Source organism: Pezoporus flaviventris, unplaced genomic scaffold (assembly GCF_033815535.1).
Source record: "Pezoporus flaviventris isolate CSIRO_AGI_PZ_B2104156 unplaced genomic scaffold, CSIRO_AGI_Pfla_v1 ptg000002l, whole genome shotgun sequence".
Classification (NCBI taxonomy): Eukaryota; Metazoa; Chordata; class Aves; order Psittaciformes; family Psittacidae; genus Pezoporus; species Pezoporus flaviventris.
Genome location: NW_026892550.1, coordinates 39761298 through 39788828, shown reverse-complemented (window position 1 = coordinate 39788828; position 27531 = coordinate 39761298). Strand labels below are relative to the sequence as shown.

Sequence of the window (27531 nt, the reverse complement as noted above, 5' to 3'; positions counted from 1 at the left end):
CAGCTTCTTCTTTGATATGCACTCAAATTCAGATTTTACTTATCTGTGGATTGCAGTTTCACAGGCTTTCTTCAAACTTGCATAGGAATCATAAATTATTTCTCCCACTTTAGCCCATTTCACGTTCAGGAAGCATGCCTTTTCCTTAAGTCCTCTAAGGAATGCACTCCTGCAACTTTGCCCTCCTCTATTAAAAATCCTATTATTGCCTCGAGTTAAAAAAATACCTTCCATGTTATTTAGTAGCTTTTTGTTTTGTATCATTGTATTAGAAACATTAGACAGTACACAAATCTTTTTTTCAGCAAACTCAATAGGGGTGTAAGTTCAGCAGTCATTTAGCATACCAAAAGTAACTTTTATATATCCTAATTTAACTTCAAAAGTTTTCCACTCTCTTAACGATGAAATGATGATATACTATAAAATTTATCTGTCCAAAAAAAAGCTCAGAAAAGCAAGTTGCAATAATTAAATAAACAAATTTCAGTGCATCATTTCCTTGCCTTCAACATCTCTTCAAGCATTCATATTATTAATAAACTAGTTTTTTAAACTAAAAAAGAAAAAAAAAAAAGAACAAGTTTTCTAGCTGTATCTTACAGCATTCAAAAACAAATGTTTGCTTGGGTTTGCTGCATTTCAGTCAATTATTGAAACAAAATTTTCACAGCACTGCTCGAAACTTTTAAGATATTAAAAGGAAATGAAAAAAAGGAAAGGAAAATAAAGTTTGTTTGCCTTGCATATAACCATGAGCCTTAGCAAGTACACATAGGGAACACATTATCTTAAACACAGTTACTATATAAATCAACATCACCTTAGAATCACAGGATAGTTTAAAGATCATGTAGTTCCAACTACCCTGCCATGGCCAGGGACATCTTCCACTAGACCAGGTTGCTCAAAGCCCAATCCAACCTGGCTTTAAACATTTCTTTGTAAATTTGCATGAAAAGTATGTGGCTTTCTGTTGGTGATATTTGCAAACTGAAATCAAGGTAACACTAATTTTGTGGACATTAATTTTTACTGAAAAAATAGGCAGTGTTACACCACCTATTAACTGCAGCTCTCTTTTTAAAATACAAGCACCAAATATAATTTTAGTACCAAGCAGTTAACTAATACATTCACATATTTGAAGAAATTCCAGTGATTATTCTGACTATCATTTAGACTATAAGCAAAGCCTACTACAGCACTGAGGGCCACAGAAATACTACTTCTGGTTTTCAGATATCTCTTTCGGCAACATAAATATTTCTGGGTTTAGAAATGAGTAAGTAATATGTATTCTGCTAAGCCTCATAGTTGTGTTGCTGAAGGGAAGAAGCAGATCAAATGCAAATATATTACACATTTTCTGTTATCTGAATAAGGTAAAAACCACAAACTAGTTATCAATTTTTCAGATAATAAAAAATGGAATGGTTTATTTTTTCATTATATGAATTTTATTATTTAGTAGAATAAAATGACTACCAAATTATGTATAATTTGCTGGTATTTATTTAGTATAGGGCTAGCCAAACATTTCAGCCCAAGAGACAGAAAGTCAGTTTGATATTCTTCAAAATGACATTGTAACTCCAGAAAAACACGTCAATACGTAAAAGGTGAACAAAAAAGGAGCAAGACATTTTCCATTCGCTTTCTCTCAGGAAAATAAAGCAATCCATAACCAACTAAACAAAAACACACACGATAACATAAGAGAGAAACTATGGAATATTTAGTAGTATGAAAAGGAATATACCAAAAGTAAGGCATTTCTGTGTGCCTTGAAAAGCTGAGTGGAAGAATTCTGCACATTTAAAATGTTCTGATTTTTTTCATTCTGAATCTGTCTTTCTGTTTTACACCATATGACCAAGTTTCAGAAATCCATACATAAGCATTGCATTTAAATGAATACAGTGTATATTTCAAGCTCTTGATTATACATCTCTGTGGAAAGAACAGGCAGACTCAGAGAATCAATAAGTAGGGGTCTGCCTCTCAAGCCATTTCACCACAGGCTTCACATAGCTTTAACAAATTCACTTGATGTAACATGGATTTCAGTTCCTGCTTCTGAAAGGCCTACTTTCTCTTGTAGAGAACTTGGGGGAAAAAAAGAACCACCAATAACTGCACATACAGATTCTGAAAATCTCTATCAGTATTTTTCAGTATCTGGTTGGATTACATATGTGCTCCATAACTTTGACAAAACCAACAAAACCAGACAAAACACAACATGAGCACTCCTTCAAATTAGAGGATGTACATTCTATAGTTTTAAATGTAATGTTATACTTGCAGCTTCTGCTGTTATATTTCATGGATGATAAACTGCTACTGTTTATTTTTTTATTTTAAAAATAACAGCCCCTAAAATCTCCTGCTCCTGACTTCTAGAAAAGCTTTCCCCTCAATCTATTTGTTTAGTGGAAAGTCTTCTAATGCTTCTCAAAGTAATGTCACCATCTTGAGTTACAAAAAACATTCAGGGCAGAGTGAAAATTTATGAGTCTGTTAGTTTTCTTTGTATATATGACATGATTCACACAGTCAATGGAAAGCTTACTTGAGTTCACAAGTCCTAGGTCAGACACCAAGGGAAAAATTAAAGTACAAATAACTGAATTGGTTCACTGGTGTCCAGATTGTCTTTCTTATTTTGAGTTTGGTGCCAGAAGTGCCCAGGTCTACCTCTTAGTATCTTAAAACTTCCCTAAATTCTCTGATGTCCAGCTCCACCTTCTACAGGTGCCATCTTGGATAATAAGAGCCATGATTAAATTGGCTGGTCAAAATTATGTTTAAAGACAGGTATTCATTTGAAAAGAAAACTTCAAAATGCATTGTTCCCATCCATTCCTGGAAGATTGCAGGATTTTTTTTTTGGCCCCTATTTTTTTGCTAATCACAGCCCACCTTTTCTAACTCAAATCTACACTGAATGTAGAACTGTGCTAAGTCACACTATCGGCAAGTGACTTCGTAATATTTTATGGTAGTCTGTATCACTGGCATTTGGAAAGCAAGAGCATTTTCATTAATTTAATCAGTCTGAAAAGTGCTTCAAATATTTAAATAATTGATCTCTACCCAATATTTTCCAAAGCATAAGTTAGCAATATTTGTAAATGTATTACAAAGATACTTCCATGGATCTTTGAAAACCATGGGGTTTTCTGTGTTATAAAAGCTTTCACAGTAATGTATTTTAAGTCTCTGTCTGCAGTCAAAATTCAATACACCCGCAGAATCCCACTGAAGTCAATCAGGCTCAGTATACGTATACAAGATTCTGCCCATACAGAACAACTTTTGATTCTATGTCCTGCAAAACATGATTGGACACCACTTAAAAATTCCTCATTTCAAATTGGTTTTCATTAAAATTCCATTTCTTAGGTAATTTTTAGGCCATTTGAAAATCAATAATCTATTTTGCACTAATGTTTTCAGGTAAACTAACGTTTCTCAGTAATCAGTATGATTTAGGAGTTCATAAAGTGATATGCAAACCTACCGTGAACTAAAATAGCTTCTCTGTGTACACTTAACATTCTACGGATTATTTTTTTTTATATTTTCTTCAAGTTGTCCTTCCAGCGCCCTAGCTGAAATTAAAGAACATCAGATTCTAAACCTGTTTAATTTAGAATGGCAATGAATTAATCCTAATAATCTAATAACTCCATATGGCATTGTCTTTGAATCATTAGAGGATTTGCAGATAGTATCTTGTGCATGCAAACGAGATAATCATAGAAGCAGAGACACCAAATAGCCCTTTTCCCAAACACTGGTGGACATGCATATTCAACAAAATGCAAATATTGACTTTTCTGATAGCAACTAGATCAGATTGCTAAAGTGTCTGATGGGACATTGTAATCCCAGTGAGGAAACAGTACTGACCTTCGTGCTCTGTATGGCTAGCATGTAGCTTGCTTGCATTTATGATTCCCTGAACCTCTAAGCATTTGCTACAATTGGAAGAATAAAGTAGGCATGTGGAAAAAGGCAGTCTCCATAAGTACAGAAAAACTTGAAAGAAAGTAAACAGGCTTCATGTCTCATGATATCTCTCTAGAGAGGCAAGGAAGAAATGTCATTTGCAATTGATTGCTTATAAAGATAAGTGGCCCTATAAAAAGACTCTCTTTTAATAAGCAAGAAAAGAGGACTATAACAGGTCACACACCTGCACATTCAGCAATCAGTATGCCCAGCAAGTATTTTGGAATATAGACACATGAAAAATGCTAATGCATTAAAGAACATACCCTCAGATGGGGTTTTAAAAGATGTATTTAAAGCCTGCTAAAGGTTCACAAGAAATGCTTTTTTCTATGTTCTCATTTCTCTTCTGGGTAGATATTCTGTTTGCACCAAAAAAAAATCTTACTATTCCAGTCCTCACTACTGATTTTGTGTACAATTTGGAATACGCCATTCTTTAGCTTAAATAGTAAAGAGGAATCAGAGATAGAAATACCTTTTAAATACACAGTACTCCTTACACTGCTGAAATATCTGTGAGTGAAACCTTTGAGAAATGAATGGTTCCATCGCTGTGCTTCTAGGAAATTTTACTCCTGTCTAAGTTAATGTATGGCCCAATGGCAAATCCTTAACTCCATCTTCCACTAATGTATTTATTTTACTCAACAATGTTTTTTGTGCAATTCATAGAAAAATCATTTGCAGCAGGTGTGAAGATCATGAGGTGGGATTTTTGCTCCTTTGTTTTTTCTGGGGGGTATTCTCTATTTATTTAACATTATTTTCACATGAAGGCAAAGCACAGAAAATAAACAGATAATAAGGGAAAAAACTAATTCCCAATCTTCTGGAACAGAGAAAAGCCCAAACTCAGGGCTTGTATTAAAGACATTACATAAAACCTAAATAGCCTGTTAGTTGATGGAACTCATCTTTGTTACATGACATGACATTGCTTTACTGTTATGTAAGGGCAACCTCACTACTTCCGTCAATAGAATGAAATGCCACATTTCAATGCTAGTTTTTCTTTTACACTGAATTATTTTTAAAAGAAAATATTTAAACTTCTGTTGCAGATATCTGGAGTGGGTTCTAATAATATAGCCATTCAACATGCAGTAACAGTCACTTTAAATATTTGCACTTGGTATGGTCAAAAATATTTGCTGTTCACTTAAAAATTATAGATACATTTTCCAATCAGCACCCTGTGAAAAAAATTATTATCAAGTAACTCTGTAAGATTTTTCTTTGTATCATTAATGTTTAGAGTGGTCTCTGTAAGGCTATTCATGTTTTTAAGCAAAGTTAGAAATGCACAGAACAAAGAATCAGTTATCATAAGTAATTCAGGTTGAAAGGGACCTTGTGAATTTTCTAGTCCATGCTCCTGCTCAATTCAGGGTCAGCTATGAGGTCAGAGCAGGTTGCTCAGGGCTTTATCCAGCCAGGTCTATTTCAAATTTATGAACAGTCTAAATAATGACTAGCCATGTGCAAAATTATCTATATTATTACCAGTAGCCATCCCAATATGTAATTTAAAGCCATTTTTACCACATAGACAAGTTTCTACATTCAGCATCATTATTAAACTTTGTATGGAAAAAAAGTTTCATACTTCTTTCAGCATGTTTTCTATCTGCCTTTATATTAATGAAAGGTACAGAAAATACTTGCACTGACTGCCTTAAGCATCTAACTTAAGTTTTAAATATTTTTTAAAATGCATTTATTTTTCCTACATTAAAAATAAGCTTTTAAACTTCAGTGTTAAACAGCAAGTACCTGCACAAGGGTTATGATTTCCTCAGATAACCATGTAAAGAAGTGTAGCTCATGTGAAATCACTCGTTTTACATTCATTTTTATCTCCAGATGTAAAGATAACATCTTTCAATGATGTACAAGAAAAAAAAATCTAAATTGATTTCAGTTAGCATCAATATATATTATTAAACTGTAATTACCTAGTTATAATGAAAACAGTTTAAGTTAACCTGCATTTTGGCTGAAATATTGAAGAAACATGTAACTGTGACATTTCTCATTGTGAACAAGGAGCCTAGATTCACCCTTCACACAACTAATTTCACCTTTAAACTTGAAAAAAGCAGCAAAACTAAAAACTAAAACTCCATCTATATATGGCTCAGTCCTGATATTTTGTGTGTATATGGCTGTGAACACTTACATGTGTATTTCTAAAATTCATATATGCTTACAAGCATGTTGAATGACCCTAGAAAGATTTTGTTTAAGCAATATAAATACATTCTCTTTAGCGTTTATGATACTATATGACTTCTGTCACTTTTATGTCATCAATCATATTCATAACTGTACATACTGCTTTTATTTTGAGTTATCAATGATGATTATAGAGTAACAAGATTTTTCATTGTTTCTGGGGAAAGCAGGACAGATTACTGCTAATTAGACCAGAGTACAAGCTATATATATGATCCTTTAACCATAGAAATTATGATACCAGTATTTTATTTTATTGGGTTTTTTTCCTCATTTCTAGTGCATTTTTAGTGGGCAGTTTTCTTAAAGCTACACAATCACAGCTTTTACATTTTAAGTGGAAGAATCAATGTGTGCTAATTAGAAAGCTGGTGGCACTCATAATACAACTGGAATTTTTGTATGCCTATTTGCTATAATTCTTTATTCTTCCCTTTCTCCTGAGAGCCTTCATTTAATCAGCTCTATGCAGAATTCTATAAAGCCAAGAAAAATGCTTGCTTTAATATTCTCAGATTTATTTACTTTTGAACCATAACAAAAGTTTTTCTTAAATTTCTACTGAAGCAATGCCATCATTGATTCTAATTTTTTTTAAAAGAACAAAAACTGAGATTTCACTGATTACTGCTACGGGGCCAGCATTCACAATTGTATCTGTTCTTTCTGCATAATTCGAAAAGGAAATAATTTGAACCTTATTACTGAAAGTTTTGGTATTGAGACTCTGCCAGCATAGCAATCTAAGCCTGTACTTAGGCTAAATCTAGACCAGAAGTCACATGCTAGAAAAATTAAAAAAAAAAATATAGCCACTGCAACATATGTACAAACAGATTCTACACATTTCAACGTCCAGCAAGCATGAAGAGGAGAAAGCATCCTACTATATCATTTCACTTTTGGATAGAAAGGCACTTGCTTGTAGACGTGTAATGATTTATGATTTTAACCAAGGATCAACCATGACTTTATTAACGATAAATTTAGCTTATGCAGGGCCACACAACATGACAGTTTGTTACTACCATTGCCATTATACCATATGGATATCCCTTCAGAATCTGAACAAAACAAAAATAATTTGGCAAACCCTGTCAACTGTGAAAATTTTGTAAGACACACTTCTGACAGTTATCCATACATCATATCAAAAAAAGCCCTTTAAGAATTGTCAGGAATTTATCCTATTAGGATTTTAGATACCATCTTAAAGACTAGAAAATATTTTTGCTATTATTAATAAAATACAGTTATTTCTTAAAGATTCATCAGGTCCTCCAAGATGATGGAAGCGTAGGTCAAATGACAAACAATATGCAGGTAAAAACATAATCTAAATTGAATGTTCCCCTGAACTGTTTTCACACAGACTACCCCATGAAGTCCACTCTTCCTTGGAATCTGAAACTGGAAGCTGTGTTCCATGACTGTGAAAAAAAATCTAGAAGTTACTTCAAATATGTGATCTCTAAAAAGCTTTGGAAGTTCAAAGGCATATCGTACCACTGAATATTCAAGGAGGTTGCATTTCAAAGCCTTATACATGTTCTCTTCTGAGAACATGGATTACTTTCTGCCATATCATATCATCAAAGATATGAATGGCTGGTATGAAAAATTGAGGCTGGATCTTCCAGAGGCCAGTGACAGGTTTAGATGGGATCATGTCAAGCTGTTTGCAGAAAGATTCAACTTTCATGAGTGCCTCTGTGCTTCAAGTCAGTGTGTAAGGAGTATATCTGGTTACAGGGCACACCTGACAACACCACCTACTCAGGTTTGCTTAATCTTTGAAGCAAAAAGTTCCTATTTTCCATCACTGTGATTCCCGATTACAACATTATTTCCCCATCAGCCCTCATGCTGGCAACCAGAATAAGGTATTACATACTGGAGAAGTTGTGCTTCATTTTAAAAAGGAGGGTGTGGGTCCTTCTACCATCTTCAAGTGATTTCCTGAGGGTTTTTTTTGTCATTAATGTATCACTGCATGAAGTGAACTGGCATCAAATCTCCTCCTTAGTACCACAGAACTAGGGAAATTCATCCTGAAGCAGGTTTCATTTCAGTTTTACTTTATCATTCGCAGGCAATCACATGTGCTATTTTTAAATCTGGTGTTATCATATTAATTCATGCAAAGAGGAATAATCTGCACATGAGAAATGTCTTGCTGCATAATAAAAGGAGAACGGCCTCTTGTTTAAAATAATGATAACCTAGCTGACTTCTTATCTCAGGATTTCCATACTCTTTTCAAGAATTTTAGCAAAACACTTTTAAGTCTTCCATTCTGCTAGGCAAAACAAGCTAAGATCTCGCTTCCTCATTTATAAAATACTATCTGATCACTGTAGCACTTCTCTGTACTTGTTCAAGATTAAATTCAATTCAATCTGAAATGTGAACATTGAGACCTAGATACAGTATGTCAGATGAGGTTAAAGTAGTGTCATATGTAATACTTTTTATTATTGCTCTATCCCTGCAAGGAAAACCTTCCTTGATATGATACAAACACACCTGTTTCTTTATGACATGTTCATAATGTCATGATGAAATGTTCATTATGACATGTCATTATGACATGTTCATAAAGTCATCATACAGTTTTTATTTTCGTTCTCCCTTTGTTGTTACCAAATTATAGCCTTGATTATAGCAAAAAACATTATTCTGGTTCCCTGAAATCTGTACCATTACACTTAATCTCATTTTCAGTTTAAACCTGAAAAATCATTCAATTCCTTCAATAAGATTCCTTGGACTTGGGGGTGTTGGTGAATGAGAAAATGAACATGAGCCAGTGGATATAAGGAAGAAGTTTTACTGTGAGGGTGGTGAGGCACTGGAATAGGTTGCCCAGGGAAGTTGTGAATGCTCCATCCCTGGAAGCGTTCAAGGCCAGGTTGGACAGAGCCTTGGGTGACATGGTTTAGTGTGAGGTGTCCCTGCCCATGCCCGGGGGGTTGGAACTAGATGATGATCTTAAGGTCCTTTCCAACTCTAACTACTCTATGATTCCAACATATGCATATCTGTCTTTTAGTAACTACTGGCAACTTTTTGCCAGATTAAAAAAATAAAAAAAATAAAAAAAAAAATCTCAGCATCTAATTCATTTTCACATTTTAACAAAACATTAAATAGCTATTTGCAAAAATGCCTAGAATTTTTATTACTAGGAAGAAAGCATACACAGTTGCATTAATTTACTAAAGATGCATGCAACTGCATAAGCAAAGAAGTGCTGCATCTTTTCGTACTAATCACTTGAATACCCTCAATGTAAACACATTTTTTCATTTGGCTCCAGAGAATTAAATTTTAAGTTATAAACAATCTATCCATTTTTTTACCTGAACTAAAGTCTTTATAAATAGTTAAACTGCTTGTAGTTCTTATCTGTGGAATATCTATGACTGTCCAACATCTATATGGTCCAAAAGGTACTTTCAGAAGACAGAATTTTCCTCATTTAAAGCCCAGTAGTGCTGAAATTATTTTCTGAAGAAGCTGTGCATAAATGGGGATCAGTTCCAGTGTAAATTTTGGGGGGAAAAGGGATTGCTCTCTATCAACAAACCTGGATTTCATCTTCCAAAAAAAATTTAAAACACTAGTGGTCTTTTAAGTACCAAATGGGAAACATACCTGTGATAGTAAAGTTATGTTCATTTGTGTAACACCCATAGGATTTTGCTTATTCATGTATCAGGGTACTAGATTAGTATGATGTTAGATAGGTAGATAGATACCAGTACTAAATACCATACAATTACCATTTCTGCTAAAGATCCCTATGTTCTTCATAGTAGAAATAACGGTAGAGAATATTTTCTTCCTAAAGGCATGTAGACGATATAACAGGAAACTGTTGCTGCTATTTCTTTTAATAGAATTCTTGAAAATCATTCTGAATTAAGAAAAATGGAATAAAAGGAAAAAGCAAACCAGAAAGTTTCATTAAGTCATTTTGGAATAGAAACAGATAGGTCTATTATTAATATGGCTCATATAAGGAATTAGATTTTCAGGTACTTGGGAAGGCATTTAACATTTAAGGATTAAAAACTGAAATGAATTTATAAAAGAAACTTATATTTTATATCTGTAAATTGAAAAAGAGAAAGACATTTGATTGACAGCAATCTCTGCTTTGGATCTCTTCAGAAAAAGTTCTAATAATTACCCACATTGAAACTGCTAGTTAAAATAGATGCTTTCATTCCTTGCAAAGTCTCCTTAGAAACACTAGACTTTTAAGCGTAATCAAAGGAGACAGCTGGTTCCACCCTTTATGATAATGTGCCATGCAGCTTTATTAATCTGACCTTTGGAAACAAATGAGAAATTTAATACTGCCCCACCATAATTGTTAGTGGCAGCCCTTTTAGCAGACTTTAATTTGCACTTCACTTTAATATCTGCTTCCAGTTATGATGTAAATGTTAACAGGATCTGACACTGTTAATTGTGCTCTAGTGTCTGAAGCAGTGGCAAAAAAGTGTGCTTGGAGTAAACTAGAACATGACCTTAGTGGATAACAAAATGCATCAACCCCTGCTTTTCAAAAAGTAAGGCAAAAATGAACACTCCGATTGCTTCAGCTGGCATCTGAGTGGTATACAGTGCTGCAATAATTAGGAGTAAGGGTGGAAATCATGTTCAACAGACTCATCTTTCAAGGTTATATAGTATCTGATTGTCCTTTAAATTGCTTGCAAAAGATATCTGATAGGAGAAAACATGTTCTCAATATATATTTTTTTTCTGATACATACTGTTCCAGCAGAGAAGGAATACTACACTGTAACAAACTAAAACATTAATCAATTCAATCCAGGAGGATTGCAGTCCACATTCTAATCATACTCACATAATACAAGTGTGTTGAAATACAGATCTAGAATAATTTGATCAAGCAGACATAATGAGTCACTGGGTACATTACAGAAAGTAATGGAGTGCATTTTTTGTCATAGTTAATTGATTTAACATGACATAAGCTGCTGATGCCATCTATACTGTATCAGAACATATGTAGCTTTGACCATTATAAAAAGTAATAACAGCCAGTCACATTGCAGGATAGACATAACAGCTTGCTCGCCCACTGGCATTTGAGAGCATCTCAAGCTAAGTTGTCACTTTTAGAAGTTATTGCTTTAATTAAGGCCTTACTGTTTGGTTTTTTTTCCCTTAAATTCTTTCAATTGTGAACAGTCTTAAGCATTTTTTCACTCCTTTTTGTCTTACATTTATCATTGTGTAGAAGAAGACACCACCACCAATCTGGAACCCCAGACAAGGCCACAAGTGTTGTGCAAGTATACTGACTTATAAGGACTACAAAGCAAGTAAGATATGTAAGTGATACCCATATGGTATCCTCTATTTTAGTAGCTACAGGTCATAAAAGGAACAGTTGTTTGTTAATGATATCAGAAGAGTCTGGCAATATGTTCATAAGAATAGATAATTATATTTTTGAAACTGATCTGTGAGTCAACAGTGATTTCATATTCAAATTATTAAGGTAAGCATGAAATGAGGACTGAATACAATTAGAAACTCAGGTTGTAATTAAAATACTTCAGTCAGTATTCTCTAAACTCTAGTTTTGACTGTTAATGATGTTCAAAGCTCAGAACAATAGCAGGTAGCAAAAAAATTGATCAGTATACTATAGTCAGTCTCAAATGTACTTAAGTAAAAGTATCCAAGTTAATATCATTAAAATAATTTGCAGGCTATCTTACAAATGCTATAAAAAGTGTATGCTTTCCAAATTTTATCTGGAGCAATATTTATATCCTTCACTAACTGTTATTTAATTTGCTAAAACGAATAGCTAAAAATACACAAGTTCTATACAGTATCATCTCTTTGTTCCATATCAGCAAAATGACCACCTAAATTCAAAACTGGTTTTTAGCTTTTCTGGTCTAGTAGATTTTCTCTGGTTTTGCTACTGTTGTTTCTTAGGAATACATATTACACACTGCTTTTCCATACCGAGATTGATTTTTAGTTCTTAAAAAAAGAAAATTATCGTCCTGTAATTCAAAATAATCATGACTGAGTTTAGGAACTGATCATCTGAAACATTATCAGTTAACTGAAGTATTTTGTGACTCACTATTTCCAGGGTGCTCGTGGTTTTTCTGAGCAAAGGAATTGAGATGGCTTTGAAGTTCAGCAAATCGTCAATATGTGTTACTAGTCAGCCTTCTGGTTCTTCAGAAAAAAAAATTTTCCAGAATAACGTTGTCAGAAACAATTTCCACTTTAAAGTTTGTAATATAAGTTTTTAAAAGCACCTGAAAGTCTCCAAAGTTAAGAGTGAGCTGGGAAGAAAATTCTGCACATTGCTTAAATACAACACAATTTGATATTGGCAAACATATTTCCAATTTACTGCAAAAGTATCTATTTTAAAGTCCAGTACAGGTTTAGAATAAAATATTAATTTGTCTGAGCGAGTTAGCACTGGAAAAGAGATGTAAAGGAGGTCAAATTGTGACTCCAAACCAGCAAGAAAATTTAGCGAGGTTTTAGTTGGCAATTCTTTGCCTTGTTATTTCATTCATATTAAAGACATGGTTTATGAAACTAATTTCTTTTATATTTTTCTCTGGTGATAACCATTTTCATGCATGAAGAAGTTTCAGAAGTATAAGGAAGTTTGCCAGTATATACAAAAATTGTAAAATGTTAATGTATTATTTTACATAATAGCAATGTTGTGGTTTTTTTCCTCAAACAGTGTACACAAAGGTCTATTATCCATTAAATAAAACATGAAAAAGAATATCACAGATCAGAGAGAGATGGGATTAGTGTCAGAACAGGGTATGTCTGAGTACTGGCTTCTATTTTGGTGTGATTGACTTAGTGGCTGACAGTAGAAGTAACAGATGGGAAAAAAAATGGGTCAGAAAAATGTCAGGAGAAAAAACACAAACACTACAAAACAATAACATCACTGCTAAAACATGAAGCGCAATCAGATTTATAACAATAAATTAAGAAAAAATAAAAAATACTAGGCTTTTATAATATAGTAAAAGATATGGAATGGGGCTTGTTACTAATGTCTGGATCCTGATGAAGTCAAAAGGCATTTGACTATAATTCTGTTGCAATACCCTCCTCAAAAAAACAGTCTTCTGTATTATGAAGAAATTCTTGACAAATATCAGATACTGAAACAGTGGTATCAATGGAAATTATGAGGCACATCAGAGATTCCAGCTTCATTTGGTAGGAATCTTTAACATGAGCTGTAGTTGTCCTCTGTATTAAGACTAAAACATTGGTTCTGAGAGTTTCAGAATATTAAAGGAAGCACAGAAAATGTTTTTGTCCTTTTACCTTATACGGTATCTGCCATGTGTGGAAAGAGTAAGGAATATTGTTAGAACACTGGCCTAAGACCCTGGAGATAATTTCATGTGCTGGTTTGGGCTGGGAAAGGTTAATTTTGCTCATAGTAGCTAGTATGGGGCTATGCTTTGGATTTGTTCTGGAAACAGTGTTGACAGTACAGGGATGTTTTAATTATTGCTGAGCAGTGTCAAGGCCTCCACAGAGTCAAGTCTGCTGTTTACAAGCCTGCTTACAGAGTCAAGACCTTTTGTGATTCTCACCCCATCCCACCAGTGAGGAGGCTGGGGGTATACAAGAGGCTAGGAGTGGACACAGCCAGGACAGCTGATCCCAACGGACCAAAGGGATATTCCATAACATAAGGGATCATGCTCTGTATATAAAGCTAGGGGAAGAAGAAGGAAGGGAGGGGCATTCAGAGTTAACGGCATTTTTCTTCCCAAGAAACTATTAGATATGTATCCCTGCTTTCCTGGACATGACTGAACACCTGCCTGCCGATGGGAAGGGGGGAATGAATCCCTTGGTTTGCTTTGCTTGCATGTGTGGCTTTTGCTTTACATATTAAACGGTCTTTATCTTAACTCACAAGTTTGCTCACTTTTATTCTTCCAGTTCTCTCTCACATCCCACTGGGGGTGAGAGAGTGAGTGGCTAAGTGGAGCTTAGTTGCCAGCTGGGGATAAACCACAGCATTTACCCATCTCACAAGAACACATGCAGAGCACAACGTATTTAGATACTGCACGTGAAGGGTAGCTGCTTATTGATGATGCAGACCATTTATGATGAAATATTAATTTAACCTTGTTTCATCCAAACCAACCAATATTTTAAGAAGAAACACCTTCAAGATCTTATATGCCTTAAGTTACAAGTGAAATAAAAATATCTTTCTGAAACTTTGCAATAACATGGAAAAAGAACATATGAAAACAAATAAGAAATTTAAAGAATATGAAAAGAATAGGAAAAAAAAAAAAGAAAAAGAAAAAAAGAAAAAAAACAGTGACAAAACAATCCCCAAAAAGCATTAAGGAATTAAGAAGACCTCTGTATATATCCCAAAGCCTACTCCATGCATGAGTAGTCTTCCAGACCACTGAAGTTGAATTGTCAGTACAGGCAGAGACATGCACAACATGAAGGAAGTTTAGCAGATTGAAAATTTTCTCAAAAGATGTTGCAGATATAATCACAATGCATTCCGTGCAGGTGGACACCAATATCACTGCCTGTTTGGAGGTAACGGATCTCTCCCTACAAGTAGAATGCTTTCCTTTGGGTGCAGCTGTGGGCAATATTTTTTCAGCTTTTGAAAACTATTTCTTTGGTTAGTTAACTAAACTAACATCTAATTAATATGACGGTTGAAACTGAAAGGGTTTATTTTACTATGCACACTCTTCAAATGAAGGACCACAGATCCTTCCATGATGTAAATCATCATATCATCATGAATAATGTAATTGTCCTGACACAACTCCAAACAGCTACTGGATTTAGTTTGTCTTCAGATGTCTGTGTCTACTCTTAGTTGGAGAGAAAACTAGGAAATTGAGATCAATCAGTACTGTGATACATAACTGAATTATGAACAGCTAACTCAGGTGATATGATTAAACATGAAATCCACAATTTGGTTTCCTGAACTCTTCTAATTTTCTTAAAACAAGGCTGGGTTTTTAACCTGGATATTCTATTTCATGTAGTTTTTAGCTACTGGCATAGAGTAAAGCGCAGTGAAAGTATAAAAAAATTGTATGCAAAACACAAACCTGACACTAGTTTTGCAAGGCAGCCTACTAAGGAAAGTGATCGGTTTCTGCACAAATTGGAATCACATCCAGTCACAGATTTACTGAATGGAGAGGGAGAAGCTAAAGTAACGGTACTGATGTTTCACTGAAGTATAGTAAGTGTCCATAGCTGAGGACACAAACTTGGTGAGAAGCCATGCAGCCCATCCCATCCAGAGCACAGCAGGCAGCTTTGCTCATCTCAAGCAGTTTCGAAAATAGTAGCTTATTCACTTTCTACATTTCATCTCACTTTCCAAACAATCCATCTGGATAATGTTTTACCAACAATGGATGTTAGATTTGTGACGATAATAATTATCTCCACATTTTGAAAATAATTAACACGTACCTTTATTTCTTGAGCTTTCCTGATTCTTTTCCTGCTGCAATTAAAAGTAGAAAAATGTATTATTTAAAGAATTAGTTAATACAAAAACAACAGACATAGAGAGACAGTCTAGTTCACCCTCCTTCCTGCTCCAAGATAAAATTAGCTGCACTTTGCCTGCTGCAGAAAGATTCCTATATAACCTGGTTTTAAACTCACCCAGTATTTTTCACAATGACAGTGATTAAGCATTGGAACACGCTGTCTAAAGAACCTGTGCAGTCTCTGTCACTTTATCGCTATCTTGGGAGATACTCATAATTCAACTGAACAACCTGGGTTGGAACTAGATGATCTTAAGGTCCTTTCCAACCCTAATCATTCTACAATTCTAATTTTGAAGTTATATCTGGTTTAAGCAACTGGTTTAGCTAGGTAACTGTAGAGGCCACTGCCAGCCTAAGTTACTCCATGATATGGAGAGGGTGTTCCAGAACCTTGTAAGACCTGAAGCAGTGCTTAACTGTCCTCAGTTCCATCATGAAAAAATGTCAAAATCCCTTAAACTATAAATAATATTTTTTCTTATTTTTCCTGACTTGCCTGCATCTCAGTGAATATAGAAAACATTTAAACTTTTAAGCAAAATAAAGTCATCTTCTCTTCCTTCAGTTATCCCCAAATCTTCTCTATTTTTAAGAATTTTTTACTATGTGTTGCCTAAAGTATTCTGATATTCCACTTCAGAGTTGTCTATAAGGATTTTTTTAAACGCATCAGCTCTAAAGCTGCACCAGCAACACATAACATATATTAACATATTTCAAAATAGCAGTTTGCTTCCAAAAAGACAGAATTACATAGCTGATTCACAGTCAACAGATTTTTCACTATAATCCCCTCAGTTGTTTACTCTAATCAATCAATCTTTTCCCATAGTAGTGTTATCTAGTTATTTCTCATCTTTTTTTTTCTTTGAAATACTACTATATTATGTTTCTGCAAAAATGTGTTTAAAAATAACATAAAAATACATTAGCAAATAAAAGGAAAAGATTCATTCTACTGAGGCAACACCACACAAAAATGGATATAAACTTCCATGGTTAGAAAACATTAGCTGATAAAACTTGTCAATCTGTTTTTGAATAAGCACACAACCATTTCTTCCAGCTTCAAGATTCCCCTTAAAAAAGAAAAAAAAAGGAAATAAAAAGCAGCAAGTTAGTTTAGTCCATTTACCAAAGGACTCACTCTAAATACTCTGAAACTACAACTAAAGTCGACAGGTCTTCTGTTTATTCATTCTGATTTCACTGTCTGACACAAATCCTGTTTGCTTTGCAAACACTGAAGAATTATTTACAACTCAAGCAATAACTGCTACCACAGCATGTTCTCCTAATTGTATTTTTAGGTTTATTTTATGTTTTGAATGAAAAGTTAGGTCTTCAGAAATGGTGAAATCCATATAAAATGAAAGTTTGACAGTATGTAAATCAATAAATTTTCCGTAGTAACACACTTGTACACAACTGTATGTATTCACTGATCACCTTCATATCACCTATATGAGAATGAATACAGTAACCAATTTCCTGCATAACCTGATATTCAGTGTTAAGTATACACTGAGCTAGTTGTATTCAATAACATGAAAAAAAAAACAAACCTGAGAATTTAGCCAAGGCAGTAAACTGTCCCCAAAATTTGCAACTTCAATTTTATAAATGAGAAGCTTTTTGTTCTGGGTACTGAAAGGAAGAGGGGGAGGGAGAGGGAGATGGAGAGGACTTCTGCCTTTATTTACAATAAAATATGGTGTACTAGACTGCAAGGGATTTTCACATACATCCTTAATAAATACAATGAATGGTATTTCCTGAAATACAGGATATAGAATCATAGAATAGTTAGGGTTGGAAAGGACCTCAAGATCATCTAGTTCCAACCCCCCTGCCGTGGGCAGGGACACCTCACATTAAACCATGTCACCCAAGGCTCTGTCCAACCTGGCCTTGAACACTGCTAGGGATGGAGCATTCACAACTTCCTTGGGCAACCCATTCCAGGGCCTTACCACTCTAACAGGAAAGAACTTCTTCCTTATATCCAATCTAAACTTCCCCTGTTTAAGTTTTAACCTGTTACCCCTTGTCCTATCACTACAGTCCCTAATGAAGAGTCCCTCCCCAGCATCCCTATAGGCCCCCTTCAGATACTGGAAGGCTGCTATGAGGTCTCCATGCAGCCTTCTCCAGGCTGAACAGACCCAACTTCCTCAGCCTGTCTTCATACGGGAGGTGCTCCAGTCCCCTGATCATCCTCGTGGCCCTTCTCTGGACTTGTTCCAACAGTTCCATGTCCTTTTTATGTTGAGGACACCAGAACTGCACACAATACTCCAGGTGAGGTTTCACAAGAGCAGAGTAGAGGGGAAGGATCACCTCCTTCGACCTGCTGGTCATGCTCCTTTTGATGCAGTCCAGGATACGGTTGGCTTTCTGGGCTGCAAACCCACGCTGCCGGCTCATGTTCATTTTCTCATCGACCAACACCCCCAAGTCCTTCTCCGCAGGGCTGCTCTGAATCTCTTCTCTGTCCAACCTGTAGCTGTGCCTGGGATTGCTCCGACCCAGGTGTAGGACCTTGCACTTGTCATGGTTAAACTTCATAAGGTTGGCATCAGCCCACCTCACAAGTGTGTCAAGGTCCCTCTGGATGGCATTCCTTCCCTCCAGCATATCAACCCATACACATAGCTATCAGCTTGGTGTTATTGGGAAACTTGCTGAGGGCGCACTCAATCCCACTGTCCATGTCACTGACAAAGATGTTGAACAAGACCAGTCCCTACACTGAAGGATACCACTCATTACTGGTCTCCAGCTGGACATTGAGCCATTGACCTCAACTCTTTGCGTGCAGCCATCCAGCCAGCTCTTTATCCACCGAGTGGTCCATCTATCAAATTGATGTCTCTCTAATTTAGAGACAAAGTATGATAAGACATTAGTTTGGGTTTAAACTTAAACAGGGGAAGTTTAGATAAGAAATAAGGGAAAGTTTCTTACTGTAAGGGTAGTGAGGGTTGCCCAGGGAAGTTGTGAATGCTCCATCCCTGGCAGTGTTGGACGGAGCCTTGGGTGAGATGGTTTAGTGTGAGGTGTCCCTGCCCACGACAGAGGGGTTGGAACTAGATGATCTTAAGGTCCTTTCCAACCCTAACTATTCTATGATTCTTTAAACTATAGTCAGCATTTGATTTAACAGATCCATCTAGTACATTCTTCAAGTCTTCACAAAGGAGAATTTGTGTTTATTTTAATTTTTTATCTTTTAAGAGGTCAGAGAATGAAAGTTAGTGCAATTTATATGCTCCATAAACACTGTTTAGTCTCACAGAGCTCACTAGTCTTTTTTCCTTTCCTTTAGTTTGCAATTACAAGAATGGAATTTTTTTCCAACAAAGCTGCAAAGCCTATAATGTCTGCTACTTACACTACAATAAGTAGATTCTGAAGACTTAATCCAAGAATTGATTCCTAGATCAGAGTACCCTTGCAGGAAAGCAATCTTAAAAATCAAATTCTGGTTTCAAAGGAGAAAGGAAACACTATGAGGATCGAGAAAGACTTTTTATGGATAAGAGAGCGCAAGAAGATTGGCAAAGTTAGGAGAGGAAAAAAAAGTGACTGATGAAATTTAAAAATAAAATAAAAAAACAGGATTTTTTATTTAATGGAATACATTAAGATTTCAGTGACTAAAAAACAAAGAAGAAAAAACAAAAAGAAAAACATTTTCAAGAAAAGAAGGCCTTAGCAGAAAGTATCTTTTATTTTCTTTAAAGACTTTATTTTTTTCTAATATCTTTATTTTCTTTAATATCAGATGAGGATTTTTTAACAGCTTTTCATGACTTAGTTTTCTCAAAAGACTCAAAATTTAATTTTAAGCTGCCATTCAGCCTACTAAGGAAAATCTTTGCTAGCAGATCATAGACCAGCCTCAGTGTGATATGCCTTGTGCCAGCAAGACCCTTGGTAGCAGCCAAGTGCATCCAGATAGAAAGAGAAGACTGTTGGCCTCAAGTTATTTCAAGATTAAGCAGTGATTAGACTGGGTGTAGCATCTCTGAACTGTGAAATTAACCTTCTGCCTAGGGAAAGCCTACTATAATATTAGACTTTTCAACTGAAAAGAGAGAGTAAAAAAAAAAAAACAAAACAGAAAAAATTATACTGAAGATGCATTAAATAAACCTTCAAATTTTCCTCATTATTGAAAGAAAGTATGTGAATTAATTTATGTAGAAAACACCTATGATGCAATGACTTATGTTAGTGAGTAAACGTTACTAGCACTTGTAACTTAAAAAAATTAAGGTCAGAACCTCAAGGAAATAGGAGCTGTTCATCCAAATTGGAAACAAGCAAACCACCCAAAAAACCTCTCAGAATCATGGAACATGAGAGAAGTAAAGAAACAATTGCTCATCATGAAAGATATTTGTTGCAGAATGGCTCCAAGAGCAAGGCCATGGATCCTTAGAGGCCTTGTGTGAGCAAGGCAAGGTGTAGGCCTCACAGGTAACCGGATACCGGATGTGGGAGGAGAATGTGAAGGAAGCTGTGTAGAACTAACCAATACTGTTCTGACTAGTAGGCGTGGCTAAACACCACGCGGATATAAGCGAAGTGCACCACAAATAAAGCAGAAGTTTGCTTATCACCCATATTGGGTTGGCGTGTCATGCTTCTCCTCGCCGCTTACAGATATTTCCTCTTGCACTTGCGCAGCATGCTAATGGCTTTGCTGCTATTCGGCCTGAAAATAAAAAATTTCTACCAGTACGCTATTATGTGCTACACACATTTCTGTTGCTTTTCTCCTGTACTGCATTATGTTACATAAACAAGATATTTTCACCTCACTTGTAAACAGTCAAAGAAATGATATATATTTACTATCCAAATAATGCTGAAATGGTTAAATGAACCATAATATATATTGTTCTCTATTGGAATAAGTCACCTCTAAGCAGAACAAGTCATCTTGCATGCCAAGATTTTTTTTATTAGCTTCAAGATAACAATTAATTTTGAATTTAACAGTTTCCAACCAAATTAATCAGAGAAGTGGCATGGCTTTGCATGGTCTTGTGTTGCATCATATTTTGCCAGCCTGATAAAATGCATTGATGCAGAACATATTAGAACTGTAAAGAAACCTTTCTTATGCATCTAACAGACTGAATTGAATGTAAACTTCTCAAAGCACAGTGGATAAAAGTGGAGAAAATGTCAAATTTTCTTCTGTGTTTGTGAACTAAAAAAGATCATGGATGGCTAACCACACAAATTGCTATTCTGTCAAATCATAAGTTATAAACTATTCGCAAGATATATCAAATAAGGCTCAGTAAACAAACTGATTTAAATATGAACAGAAATGCGTTTGCAAGGTATAAAAGCTCCTTTTCTAGTGGTATTTTCTCTTCGTCTTAACACAGTAATAGTATCGATACCACTTAAAACATCTTAACATTTTGACATTGTCATTCAGAAATGACGTATTTAGTAAATAATGTTGGTATAGTATCAAATTTTATTTAGAAAAGAGGCTTCATTTTAGCAAAAGTGGAGTAGAGCAGGATGGCCAAAGGAACTCCTAAAGTACAGTGAGTCCAAAGAAGGCACACAGCTATTTACAGAAAAGACTAGAGCTGCTCTGTAAAGGTAGGTAATATTCTAGGACTAAGAAAATCCACCAGACAATTTAGAAACAGTAAAGATAGTTTCTTAGCCCCATTTCAATATGTATCATGTGCACTTTCTTTGGTTTTCCCTTTCTGAAAGAATAGTTGGTATTTATAAACCATGGATGGCAAAGAGAAGCATACTGACTTCCACTTAATTCTGTTTTAAAAAGACAAATTACATACTTCTATGTAGTACGTACGCACTACATCTGGAACCTCACTCATCTCTCTGCCTGAAACATCTGCCAAGGATCTGGGTATGTGTCTGCCAGAGTGGGCTAGTGGTAAAGAGCCTTGTTTCTTTCTTGTAAAATTCAGGCAAAGTCTTCTTTTCCATGCTGGCTTTATTTAGAAAGAACTAATGGAATTCTTAAAATAAACAAAGTGCTAATTAGTCTAAAACATATGGTAGCTTGTCCTTGATATGTGACAAAAATTACAATAATTTAATAAACATAAAACGATAATTACAGAAACTCTGCTGGAAGAGGGAGTGCAAACTTATTTGCTAGATTAACATTTTATAATGAAAATTTTTCATCAGTCATATCAAAGTGTAGTTAAAATGCAGAAAATTAGGTTTGTATTCATTATCTTTAATGTTCATTCTGTGGTAGGGGTACTTTGTTACTATCTAGTCACTTAAAGAAATAATTAAAGGAATAATTGTTATTAAAGACAATTTTTCAGTGAGAGAAGTACCAAGATAGTTCTTTTCACCAAGCTGTTAAAACACACACAAGCTATATTAGCTTGTATTAACGTATATTAGCTTATAGTAATACGACAGCTTTAATTACAAGAAATCTGAATTCTAAGTGTGGAGAAACTTCTTATTCATGGATGAAGCAGTAGTGTGGTCACAGCCATAGAGAGCAAGTGCACATACAGCACAAAACAATTTGTTAAACTATTCCCAGAGCCAGTTTGATAACTGACATTATACTGAACATTTGTGCTTCAAAAAAGTTTCACAGAATCAGACTTCATCAGACTCTCAGCAACTGCAGTGCAATAGCAGTTTAAACTAAAAATGCCTGGAAAGCAACAACATTTATGTTTGTAAAGCTGTTCTGTTAGGAGTAGTAAATGAGGCCTTGCTTACTACAGTAAGGAAGAAAGGATGAAGAAAAAGTAATGCATTTTCCTGTTGCTCTTTTCAGAACACTACCTACTTTTAGTAAATTACTAAATTACAAAATTTGTAGTTTAGTGTTTGTAGCAGGATTCTTGCATGGATATTCTGCATACACAGCCCAATACTGTTAGAGACAGCCATCATTTATGGCAGCAAATTATGGTAAGATAGTATACCACAGGTTGTTCTTGTACCAATTAACACACCACATGAATATAAGATTGTATGAAGGAAACAAGATGTGAAGAAAGATAGCTAGGGAGAGATAAAGTAAAATATACAGCTGTTGAAGTTTTCAGAAGTAATGACATTCCCAGGATTAGGTATTACTAGATACAACATTCTTAAAATAAGCCTTACAGGCCTCTGGAGAAAATTTGATGCAATCTTGAATTCATGAACCCTTATGGAAATGGTCCCAACAGTATTTGGGAGGCCTAGGTACAAGAGTGAAAGATGTACTGTAGGTTACCCTGCTCTTGCAGGAGGGTTGGACTAGATGATCTTTTGAGGTCCCTTCCAACCCTTAGGATTCTGTGATTTGTTTCATTAAAAAACAGAAGCAAAAAAAAACAAAAATGCCAGCCCCACAGAGGTGGGGGGAACTGTGAAATCTGATGATTTGCTTCTTGATTTGCTGATTTAGAGCCCCAAGGAATATGGAGAACAATTACTGCATTCCCAGGAAGGGAAGTATAAAGCAGTTGTTCCTCTTTGTGTGCAGCAAATTACAACCCCTCAAAGCAGAAGCAGAGAAGAAATAAAATTATGCAGAAGTTCCACATCATTTTTTCTATACCTATATACTTTTAAGAAAAACTATCTCTAGACCAGGGTCTAGATGCACTTTCTTCTGTCCGCTTACCAGCTTTGAAAGTTCTACACAAAGCCTAATCCAGTTTTTCCACTTAGGCATTATCCCTCAGATGTGTTGATAGGGCACATAACTAGTCTTAAAGGAATCCTCGAACCATGTAAAGCAGAGCAGATGAAGAACATCATCTTCAAGGTGAAACAATTCTTCTGGGATAAAGTTACAGTCTACCTCTTAATATTCTGCAGTACCAAGCACAAACTTCATGCTAATGTCACAGTAACATTGTATACACCGTGTACACTATGTATTACATTCAATAAAATAATCCTTTTCCAAAATAGGCAGAGAAAGATGAATGCATTTTAAAAGCAACAATTCTTCTGGCAGAGTTGCTCATGATCCATGTAGACACATTTCCTAAACTGCTGCCTAGTGTAAAAAGACCTCCGTGCATCAGGCTGCAGGCAGCTCCCAACAGAAATAAGCACTTTAGAGTTAGGCTTATACACCCTGATTACTATTGCACTTGAAAAGAAGTTGAGAAATAGTTTTGATTTTTATCTTATCTTTGAATTCAAGAATCTTAAGGATTCTACGGGCCCAAGAAAACAGTAAGCAAAGGCCAAATACAATCTTTTTTCAAGTTTACTGAATTAGAGAAGGGCCTGTTTTCCAAATTTTGTCTTTTTTAAAAAGGAAAAAATAAGAAAATCTTCATGCTGGTTTTAAGGATCAATTATTTCATGGGCTGTTACCCTTTCATACATACATTGCCTTCATTAGGGCGATTGTCCTAAAACAACTGGCCACAGTTCTGAGCAGAATAGAAAAAAGTAGTAATAATATTTTTTTTTTTTTTTTAACCTAACAGAACATGCATAGAAGCTCATCCTGGGTAAATTTCTTAGGCAGCTTACTCTTATAGAAATAAAAACATAACTATAACTTATTAAATATGACTTCATACTTTCTTTGTTGATGACAGACGGAATACATCTTTCATAGTACATGACAGAAGAAATTTCTACCAGTGTTACACGGCTGTGCAGTGTTGCTGATTTTACAGTGCTTTAATCACTAAAATACTTAATCCATAGTTTAAACAGTAGAAGTATATACTTTTGTGTTGAAATATGTACCACTAAAACCAAAACAGCTTATATACTGAAGATTGTAGTCATGGTTTAAGCCCAGCCGTAAATCAGAACTAAGCAGCCACTCGCTCACTCCCCCTCTTCTTCCTGCCCCCACTCCCAGAAGGATGAGGAGGAGAATCGAAAGAATATAACTCCCATGGGTTGAGATAAGAACAGTCCAGTAACTAAGGTATAACACAAATCACTGCTGCTACCACCAATAACAATAATGAAAAGGGAAATAACAAGGAAAGAGAATACAACTGCTCACCACCCAGTGACCGATACCCAGCCCAACCCGAGCAGTGATCTAACCCTTCTAGGTAACTGCCCCAGTTTATATGCTAGGCATGACTTGCTGTGGTGTAGAATACCTCTTTGGCTAGTTTTGGTCAGGTGTCCTGTCTCTGCTTCCTCCTGGCTTCCCCTACTCCCTGGCAGAGCATGAGACTCAGAAAGTCCTTGGTCAGAGCAAACATTACTTAGCAACAGCTAAAAACATTGGTGTTCTCAGCCTTGTTCACAGGCTGAAAGTCAAAAACGCAGCACTGCACCAGCTACTAAGGAGAAAAATGACTGCTACTGCTGAACCCAGGACACTTGTATAAGCCAATTCATGTAGTTAAATCCAGGCTACAATTCTCCTTAGCTGAATTGGAGGAGCTATGAATTCTACATAAATGATAATTATACAAAGTAGATTATTGCTATTTGTGCATATTTTACATTAAACTTGAAATGGTCATTCAGGGTAGAATTACTTTCCCATGTATAGACTGCATAAGACATACTTTCTTCCAGCCTACCAAGAAAGAATAACAAAACACAGGACAGTGGAGATAAGGTGCTGTAGAAAAGTATATTCATCTCCTCCAGCACATAAGCTAATCATATTCAGTGTATATATTTATTTTGACAAAGAAGGGAGAGAATGATCTCCAAGAGGCAATATTTCTAAGGGACAGTATTTAATGGGTATTCTGTTATCTTCCCCCTCATGACAGCTCCTAAAAATCCAGGTACCCTCACAACTACTGAGAAATATTATATTTCCTGATAATATAGTAGGTATAGATGGATCTTAGCTGCACAATTCCCACTGACATCAATGGGAGTAATTTGTCTAACCCACCCCCTTTTTTAAAATATTTCAGAGATGGTTTTTAAGCGTAATTTTCTAAAAACCACATAATGTGCATTGCATTTTACAATTCAGCCTATCTGAGGCTCATTTAGGTTTTATCTTTCCTCTTTGCAAATTTTTGTCTGGGTAAAAGATAATCTGCAGGAAGAATGACAATTACAGAACATAGTCATCCTCAATCACCTTCTTACAATCCAGGAATACAAGTAATATTTAGTCAGTGTTGGGACATATTTACGGGTGAAATTGCAGTACATCTACCATATTGATTAAAACCAATATGCTGAGAAATTTCTAGGAATGATATTTTGTTTCTACCATTCATCTTACAATGGCAGATAAGGTAGTGTTACAAAGGAAAAAGAGAAGTTCATCATAGGCATATTAATTGTTTGCCCTTCTATAATATATTCAACTATATATTTGAGGAATACATTCATTTTAACCAGAGATTTGATGAAAGGTTATACCGTATTACCTACTGTGTGACATTCAGGAAATTGCAAAGTAAAATTAAGATGATATTTTTTTCCACTGAGACTTAGAAAATTCAAGATTAGCTCAGTATTTGATTGCTGAATTTCAACTAACTTTTCAAAATGAATCATGAAGTAAAGCTGTATAAACTGCAGATATGCCAACAACTGGTTACAGTTTCCCTACTGTAAAGTAGGCAAAGTATTGTAAAGCTTTTAATTATTTTCTCTTGAAGCTCATATCGGAAGCATGTAGGTTAAAAGAAAATATATATATATATATATACACACACATATATATAGTATAGTTTCTTTATATAAAGACATCTCTTTTCCTTCCCTGCCCTGGACTGATACTAGTAGGCACAACTAAAACAGGGTTTGCTTTTAATAACAAACTATAAATAATGTCTTGCAAACATTTTCTTATACCAAACCAAAGACTTTCATTACATTCTGTCTAATGATAGAGTATATACCAGGAAGCAGTCATTGGAAGTAAAAGACATTTGTGTCCAAATGATGAACTCTGTTGTTTACAAATTGTTAACAGTAAACCATCAAGGGAAATTATTTGAAAATATTAAGGTAGGGAAAGTATTTGAAGACTCAGTAATTTGTTTGATAGACATGCTTTACTTATGCCCCAGTTACAGAGGGAATGAATGAATTACAGAAAAGGGAGACCTTTATATGGGAAGTCAGACTGGCTAATGCACAGACCTTAAAAAAAACAAAACAAACTAAAACAAAACAAAACAAAAAAAAACCACCCCAGAACAAACAAAACAAAGCAAATAAAAATAAAGGGGGGGGAGGCGGAACGGGGACACAACACACCAAAGCAAAACCAAAAAACCCACCACTAGGAATAAACCACAAACTATCAATTGCAATGGGATGGGTCTTTGTGGTGTTTTAAACCCAGTCAGGCAACTCGTTCACTCACTTCTCCCCCTTCTTGCCCTCCCCCTACTCCAGGAGGGATGGAGAGGAGAATCGAAAAGAATGCAACTCCCACGGGTTGAGATAAGAACAGTTTAGTAACTAAGGTATAACACAAATCACTACTGCTACCACCAATAATAATAATGATAAAGGAAATAACAAGGGAACACAACACCTCACCATCAGCCAACCGATAACTTGCCCCCCCCCCCCCAGCCTGACCAAGCTCTGATCGACGCCTCCTCCAACACCACAGTCCTATCCCTTCTGGGTAACTCCCAGTTACCTCCTGGGCATGACGTGCTGTGGTATGGAATACCTCTTT

The 27531-nt window shown here is 35.4% G+C and overlaps 1 protein-coding gene across 3 annotated transcripts in view; it reads right to left on the bottom strand.

Moving 5' to 3' along the window:
* Positions 1 to 27531, bottom strand: part of FSTL5 (follistatin like 5) — a 317762-nt gene that overhangs the window by 249677 nt on the left and 40554 nt on the right. For all 3 annotated transcript variants that reach the window (XM_061475634.1, XM_061475650.1, XM_061475640.1), the window contains exon 3: positions 15805 to 15838. In XM_061475634.1, the coding sequence (XP_061331618.1) occupies positions 15805 to 15838 (34 nt within the window). The remainder of the gene's footprint in view (positions 1 to 15804; positions 15839 to 27531) is intronic.